General features: G+C 41.9%; 1 protein-coding gene across 1 annotated transcript in view; it reads left to right on the top strand.

Annotated features, from left to right (window-relative positions):
• The first annotated feature begins 996 nt into the window (after positions 1-996).
• The window catches only part of GRID2 (glutamate ionotropic receptor delta type subunit 2), a 1,366,457-nt gene continuing 1,358,540 nt past the window's right edge, over positions 997-8,913 (top strand). The window contains exon 1 of the mRNA XM_046657173.1: positions 997-1,084. Within this exon, the coding sequence (XP_046513129.1) occupies positions 997-1,084 (88 nt within the window). The remainder of the gene's footprint in view (positions 1,085-8,913) is intronic.

Here is an 8,913-nt window from a genome sequence, read left to right as displayed (position 1 = left end):
GGTATTGCAGATAGGGGGAGGAGGTGGTTATTAGAGAGAAGCTCTTCCTCTCTCGGTTTCCCTCTCTCCGCCTGACAGCACCGCTCTCCGCGGGCTAGCTCCTTCTCCTAGGTGATCCATTTCCAGGCAACGTGGGGCGAGTGCTGAGGCCGCCAGGCTCGCTCCTCGCTCGCTTCCCGCATCCCGCCGGGCGAACCGCTCCAAAAGCATCCTGCAGCCCGCGGCGGCGTCCCTCCGCCGCCCGGCCCCGCCGCTCGCCCGGCGCAACCCCCCCGCCACCGCGCCCGAGCGAACCGGCTCCCGGGCCCGCCTCGCCGAGCTCCACTCCGCGCCTCGCGCAGAAGGGGAATTTTCTCTGCATTACTATCTGCATTGCCTTGAAGTTCACTTTTACTACCCCTCTCGGAGAGGGCTTTTTTCCTCTCGCTACTGGAATCTAGCTGCTCCGCTTGGAATCTCCTCATCTTTCCTTTCCACTTACATTTTATTTTGGCAGCGAAGACAAGTGATTCTCTGCGGGCCGTTGGGGCGGGGGCGGGGGGGGGCTTTCACGGTTGGGGGGGGGGGGGGGGAACATCCGGCGTGAGGGGTGGGGGTGGTCTGTTGGAAGTTGCGGTGGAGCTGGGACCGGAGACCCGCGGCCCCGGCGCAGCGATGGGGATGGTCTGAGCTCCAGCCTCTCCCCCTTGCCCGCGAGCAGCCGAGGCTGGATACATTTTTAAAACGCCAAACTGCAAACAACTCTGGCGATGCCAAAATTCTCCTCCAAGTGACACGGCTTTGTGAAGGCTTCCTCAGTCTGAGCTCCTTCTCTTATTCGTCTTCCCAGCGACGATTAAAAGCTTTGCTCTGGCAATAGGAATTTAGAAAAAAAGAAAAAGCTGCGCTAAACTCTATCGTGACCTCAAACTCTTTGGACTGGTTTAAACAAAAAAAAAAAAAAAAAAAAAAAAAGGAAAGAAAATCCATCCTAAAAGAGAATCAGCATAGGAGGACATGGAAGTTTTCCCCTTGCTCTTGGTTTTGTCCGTCTGGTGGTCTCGAACCTGGGACTCGGCGAATGCGGATTCGATCATTCACATCGGTAAGAAAGGGCTGGTGCTGCCCGCGGTTACTTTTACCGTTTCGCTTCGCAGTATTTCCCCGTTGCTTCCCCTCGCTGCCCTCCGTGGGGCTTGTTGGCGGTGGCTTTGGTTCGTTGCCCCTTCCCGCTCCCCTTCCCTCACGCTTGCTCAGTTTTCTGGCAGGATGTGGATGCTCGAACCTTGACTTCGGCTGTTGTTTCGCGGTGAATCGAGGAGTGTGGGCTGGATGCGTGGGGGTCTCGAGTTTACCTCGGTGTGCGTGTGTGCCGGGGCGTGCGGGGGGATGCTAAGTGTGTGGGGAAAGGAAGTTTCATCCACTCTACCTTCCATATTCTTTCCCGGATGTACATTTGCTCCATTTTTAAACATTATCTTTGGGGGAACAGAGGAGGTGTCACCTGTGAGGCGGAAAGAACTGGGGTGGGAGGTGGGGGGGAGCTCCCTTCGGATCGAACAGGTGGTTTTGCAACGTGAGCGGCTGCGTTCGCCGCAGCGTTGTGCGATACTGACGGGGTGCTGGCTGCGCCCCCAGCCTCCTTCTCCTCTTCCCGTCCTCTTGCTTTGCGGTACTCGTGCAGAGTCGCCGCTACGGTGGCAGGAGGGGCTGGCGGCGGTGTGGCCGAGGACCGGGAGCCGCGCGCCTTGCTGCGTCGCTCAGGCTCCCTGGGCCTGGCGCAGCGGCCAGAGCGGCCCCGGGCGCTCGGGCAACGCGGGGAGCAGATGCGCGCGGGCCGCCCTCGTGGGCCGCCTTGCAGACACCTGCCTCGCTTCGCCTCGCCTGGCCGTCAGTTCGGAGTGGCGGCGCAAGGCGAGAGCAAAGGCGCTGGGGTACGGGCCGGGCGGCCTGACTCCGAGAAGGACGGCCCAGCTGGCTTCGAGCTGCTCGTGGCCCCACCTATTGGCAACCAGACGGGCCGGGACCGGCCCCGGAGGGCGGGGGCGGCGGGGGCTGCGCGTCATTATCATGCACGGCGCTCGCAGCTCCAGGCTCCAACTCCTCTCACTTGCTAATCCGTGAGAGCTGAGTGGAGACGGGCTCTTGCAGCCTTTTCTGCGTTAATGCGACGATTTCCTTTTCGGAAATTCGCGTCCGCGGGCCAGCAAGGTTCATTTACCGGGCTGAAGGGAGGCCCCTCTTGGGGAATTTTTCTGGGCACAGGACTTTTGGCTTGATGTTCTGCAAATGGAGCCGACAGATGGGTCGCTGCATCTCCCCTTTCTGTCCCCTTACCCCTCCCCCGGCCACACGCACACAAACACATACACGCTCTCTATTCTAGAAGGGGCACCTGCTCAAGTGGCGGTTGTGCCTGTCCAGGCGAGGGGCTTCTACCTGGTGTGCGCGCCCACAGTGGCCAGCCCCTCAGCTCCAGGGGGCTCCCTCTCTTGGTCTCTGAGCCTGTCTTTTGTAAACATGTCTGCCATTCTCTATCATTTGTATCAGTAGAACCATATATGTCTCTGTGCAAGGGGTAACGAGGTCAGGATTCAGAAAACCTTGCGCTTATGTATTAAGTAAATTAAGCGGTAGATAGCTTGTCTGCTAGATCACGTTTTGCCTGGGGGCTAACAGTGTCTCTGGGTTCAGAACTTTTCAGGGAGAAATGATGGTCTCATTGAGGGGTTCAGTAATGTTCTGATAGAGTTCAGAAAGGAACTGTGCTCCTCTTAGAGAAATGACATACATTTATGTCCAGTTGTAAATGACTGGAGCAGGAATGCAGATATATATTATCATCCTACTTTTGCATTCATTTTATGATTAAGGCTTTCTGCTTTCTGCTTCTCATCGCTCAGGAGGGAAAGCTTGTGGATCAATGCTTATTTTGTTGCTTATTCTGTGGTTTACACGATAAATACATTATTTGCAAACACCTACAGCTCTTGCTGTCCTTTAACAGATGAATACTACTTTGCAATGCAGTCTGGGCATTTGTTTCAAAATAGAACGCAACTGTTGTATTTTTTCCTTTGCGTTCTGTTGTCTGTCAGTGTGACATGACTTATTTATAACCAGAGCAAAAAAATGGTGTGTACAAATTACAGATTTCTTTAAAGAGTTGGTTGTATACATTAACTGTGTATATCCTACTAAAAGAAATAGTTACTTCTCAGACGATTAATTTGACCTGAGTGCAATTAGTACATTAGACAAGGGGATTAGCTTCTTTTATAGACTACCTGATATGCCGTGAAGCTAGGAAATTGATGATTATTTCAAACGCTTTGTGTCTTTTATAATGAACTGAAAAATGTTACCCCCAAGTTAAAAAAAAAAAAAAAAGAAAAAAAGAATGACCAAGACTAATTTGTGTGCACTTCAGAGGATAAAACCCCTTCCACTTCCACCCCCACCCCAGCCAAAGAATAATCAATTCAGTACTGAATGCCCATTAAAAAAATTTAAGTCACCAGTTAATATTCATTGGGTCAGTTTACTTACTTGGTTGGATAGGAAAAGAGAATTAATTATCTTTAGGAGGTGATTGCTTTCATTTAAATATTTAATGTGAGAAATATGCTTATGGCAAATGTATTATTTCAGGACTAAGGGGATGAAAGTGATAAAACTGGAGGGAAAGTGAATATTTGAACTCTAGAGATTAAAGGGGATATGCAGGCATGAAAGGTTTTCCCAGCCTCATGTGATGTCTTCCAGTAGAAAGTAGCTGCAATACGTAGTTCAGGCAAGCTGGAAGATAAAAAGAACTGCCCTAATAGGTTCCTTAAATATTGAATCCTTTTGGTATTGAACCAATGTATGGAGACTCTCTCCATCCTTGTTTCTTTCTCTTTGTTTCTACTTCATGCAGGTGGTTTAATATCAGTTACATGTTTTAAACTCTAATAGTTTTATTAAACACATTAGCTCACTATGATGATAAGATATATTATAATGGTTAGACTCGAATGATTGAAATGGAAATGTATGTATTTCAGTCAAAAATCCACTAATATTGTAATTACTTTGAGTTTCTGTTAAGTCATATTTTAAAGCTTTTGATTGTTTAACAGACAACTTGTTTAATACACATGCTTACACACATACACACAGTACTTAGAATGAATCACCTCCATTGTGATGTTATTTGCCTCCCTGAGAAAAAGGTCTTTAGACATATAAAACCTATGCAATTTTGAATTATGCTTCTACTTTGAGCCTATGCATTGATTGAGTAATTTCATCAGACTCACATTACTTGATTGCTTAGAAGTTTCCTAATGATCTGCATGCTGTAGGAAGAACCAAAAAGTCGTGAGTGGAATGGCAATGATATTGTGTTTTATGAGGCTATTCAGAAGTCGCTCTGATTTATGTAGCTAGAAAGCTCCAAAGTCTTTGAGATTAGCCACGCTGACTGCTATTTTCTTCATACATCAGTCGTCCCACACTCTTTACTCCCTAAACACAACAGGAGTTTAGAGCACTGCTTTAATTAAGCAGGGATTAGGTGGCATTTCCAGTCAACTGCACAGTTTGTGTTTTGCTTCATATCTAATATGGAGGATCTCATGTTTTAACAGTTGAATGTGTGCTCATTTCTTTATCTGGTTCCTGTGCTCAGAGAACTGATTGAAATGAGCTCTCCTCAGCTATGTACCTCTACAAGGGAACACTCAAACAGTGCACTTATTCATTCATTACAAAAATCTCTCACATGTTTTTGTGGTTATCAGTCAGAGTGAAATACCTTGTGCCAAGAGGGAATAGAAACAAAGCATTTACTCATGTTTTTCTCATCAGCAAATGACACTTTATCCTCTTAGATCATAATCGTCAAATATGACACGTTTGAGAAGGCTCAGACAATTCACAAAATACTTTTTCATTGTGAGAAAGTTCAAATTAAAGTACAAAATTGGCGGGTCAATAAAATGTGTCACCACATTAAAAACAATAATAGATGGTAGATTTAAAGCATCAGTTTTATTACTTCTGCACTGAGGACTATTTTATCAAATACAGAATGTAATAAAAGTATTTCCAGAGGATATACTGTGTCTTCTACCAAAATGTTTCTTTTTCAACACTTTACACGATTTGCATTGGTTAGTGATAGCTCCCAGGAGTCATCAAGGACTCTGCACTGTATAAGATATCTCAATGATTTAAATTATCTTTTATTATTTACAGTAGTTATTCCCTAAGTATGGATAACTTACAGTGTAAACTTCTAAAAAGTCTTAAGAGTAGCTTCTAAATTTAAAATAAGGGTATACTTTACTATTATTCTTTTCTGTACCATTAATACAGTTATTTGAAGCACAATTCAGATGTGCATTGTTAGACAGTGTTATTAATCAATGATATCAACTGTGACATGACTAATAAGCCATTACACTAAGGACCTTTGCTTTCTACTCCAAGTGAAATGTACATCCAATAAATATCTCCTATAAATTTTAATTCAAATATAAATAAAAATCAAGATGATTCACTTTTGACTTATCCGACAGTACAAACCAGTTGAGATTGTTAGGAGTAATGGAAGATGCGTCACATTTAATTCTAATCTCTAAGGCTAAGTTTATCATACTGTAATTTTATCTCAAATGCATATTGTAATTTTAAAACCACACTTTTTAATCCAGCAGTTGTTTTTCTTACTTCACTTGCACAATTTTAGTTTTAAAAAGTAAAGTATTTGGCATTGCTATTGGATCTTCATAATATTTCAGATGACAGACAACATGTTGGCGAGTAGCAATACTTAGACGGTTTTATGCAAATATAATGTTTATTGGAAAATACACTTATGGCCTATAAAGATAGCTTTGCCATTAGGTGTCACTACATTCTGAGCTGTCGTTGCTTTGTAGTCCTACTTGAAAATCTCATGAAATATTTTTTTCTAATTCTCAGAAAAAAATGCCATTTTATGAGGTTTGTGATGCTATAAGATACAGGTGGTTTTTATTTTCAAATCAGAAAAGGAAATAACATCCCTATCTCTTATTCTTGTAAGAATTTAATTCTGGGACATATAAACACCCTCCACTCTCTGGATGGATTAGATTGCTAGACCTAGTGATGTAAATTTTTCACAGATTTAAAATACAACAGAAATATATTCTTAAACTGATGCTTATTCTCTGTGGAAAAATCTAAGATACCGAGAAAGGTACAGATATGCTTAATAGTGCTGGTGCAAATAGACATTAAGGAATAGAATTTGTTAAGCAACTTCTTAACTGTGGTGGTTCTGTTTACCTCTGGAACATTTGGGGCCTCAAACTGGTTGATGTTTGTAACATGAAACATACACAGTTATGAAAAAAATATACATATACATGTACATGATACGGATATATTTAAAAATAATGTCAACCATTGAGTTTTGTGAATGATCATATATGTTTTCAGATAATTTTAGCCTTGTAAATATTAGGTTTTATGTTTATTTCAATCTCCTCCACACACACACCAGCAACACCACTGCTACCACCACCATCGGGCTTGTATGGTAGTATAGAACCAGTGTCTGTTATCACTTCGTAATTTTTCTGTTTAATTAATTGTTTTAAAGAGGCAAAATCTTCCTTCTAGCATATACCATTATAAGACTAATGGAGGATGAAACTTAGGTCAACTTTAATCTGATAAATTAGTTTTAACATCGGCAAAATCACTAATTAGAGAATGCAGTGCTAGGTTAAATGAACGAACAGTTTGTCATATTATGTTAGACCTTGCCCTGTGCCAAATTAATTAGTAAACTAGCTGGAATAATGTATTATTAAAAACTCAGAGTAAAATGAAGCGATCAGATGGATGTCTAAAGGATAAGGGGAAGAAATTCTGAAGTAATTCTGAGATTGATTATTAAGAGGACATCTGCGGATTCAGGTCAGTTAAATTGGTGAATTTTAGCGTTTGAATGTGGACACAAACTTCAGATGAATGTGAAAAATGTAGGGGGATGTTAAAACATAATAAAAAATGTTGTGGATTACAATTTAGAGGGTTTGGAGCTAAGTAAGAATTTTATTAATAGGTCATTGAGCAACATTGGATGTTACTCACTTTCTTTAATCCTCATTTTTGTCAACCCTAAAACAAGGTTTAGAATAGTGTTCATTTCAGCTCTAAAATGATATGAACTCTGTTTGCGGAATTGGGAGAAGAGATACAGTCAAGTCTGGTTCACATAGCTATACTTAATAGCTAAGTTTAAAGTGAATTTTTAAAAAAAGAAAATACAAGGGGAACTAGAGGGAGCATAAAACCTTAATCGCTCAAATTAAAGTCTCTTTAAAATGAAGATATTTTTGGTATGAACAAGTGTCATGATTAATATATTTGTTCATCAGATAGTCTAGATAACTCCAGTATCAGACTGAGAGAACTGGATTTGTTTGTTTTTGTTTTGTCTAGTGTTAATAGTAAGGTGTTGCATACAGTGGTACTCTTAGATTATACCACAATACTAGTGCTCATTAAGGCTGACTGGAGCAATGAGTAGTTATGTTCTAACCAGCTCCAGCTATAATAGCCTTTAGAATTTACAAACTGGAAGCACACCAGGAATATTAGCATATGTTTGGTATCACTGGAAAATGTAGAGTCTAAAAGAAACAGCCAGTGTTTCTTTAATGTTCTTCCTAGTTTTGGATTCTTACTTCAGGTATTGTGGCTTTTCCCCTGCTGATGTTCATCAGGTGGTTATCAGTGTGAAGCTGAGGCTGAGTTGATCCACGGAAAGCTTCGTTGAGTGAATAGAGGGAGCCCTGAGACAAGCACAAGAAGCTAAGCGCCAACGGGCCTGCCTGTGTGCATTAAAAAATTTGAAATCACTCTGTAGTCAAGTTGCTCATTAACATATATTTTTACAAATGAAAAAAGACCAAGTAATTAATTATATTCAAATAACACTTCTTTTACTTTTTCATCCCCAAATAATTCAAAGTACTATTTTCAAAATAAATAATCATATTTTATTGCTCTCAGTACCTGATCTTTCCTAAGTAGCCTTAAATAAGGTGTTTGCTTCATTATCAAAATCATTATAATTCAAAGTTAATTTTCCTGAAACTACAGGGTATGGTAGGCATTACTGTCAACATGCAGTATGTATGCTAACTGGGAAAATGTTCTTTCATTCAGCATTTAATCTGAACCTACTCTCTTTGAAGTACTGTTTTTAGGCCCTGTAATTAAAATGTTGAACAAGTAAGCTATGTGTTTGTATTTAAGGAGTTTACATTCTCATGGGGAAAGCAGTCAGAGAAACAAGAAAATATATGTTATAATGTCAGATAGTGATAAATACTATGAAGAAAAATGAGGGAATGGCCTGTGAACGAAGTGTGATATTTTGAATAGGGTGATCTGGTACAACATCTCTGAGGAGGTGATCACTGGAGCAGAGACTTGATTCAAAGAAAGGAAGTGAGCCATTTGATGAAAAAGGATTTCAGGCAGTGGGCATAGCAAAGGCAATGGCTGTGAGACAAGACGCTAAAGAATCTGCTTAATTTGTTTTAGGGACATCTTGAAAGTCAGTGTGGAGTTTAGTAGCAAAGCGGGGAGTGGAAGCAAATCAGGTCTGAGAGGCAACCTAGGTCACGGTAAGGTGTTCAGACCTTCTGGGTATACAGGCCGCCCGCTGGAGGGTTGAGCTCAAACACGTCATGTGAAATGGTTTGTATTTTAGAAACATAACCTCCTCTGCTTGGGCAGACTGTTTGGAGTAGAAATACGAAGATTAATTTGACTATAGTGAATTGGACTGCGTTGGTAGCTTAACTAGATGAGTAGTTGTCAGATTGTGGCTATATTTTGAAGATAGGAGAATTAGGATTTTTGGATGGCTTGTTCGGCTGGGAG

This window comes from Equus quagga, chromosome 3 (genome assembly GCF_021613505.1).
Source record: "Equus quagga isolate Etosha38 chromosome 3, UCLA_HA_Equagga_1.0, whole genome shotgun sequence".
NCBI classification, from domain to species: domain Eukaryota; kingdom Metazoa; phylum Chordata; class Mammalia; order Perissodactyla; family Equidae; genus Equus; species Equus quagga.
This window is presented reverse-complemented; position numbering and strand designations above follow the sequence as displayed.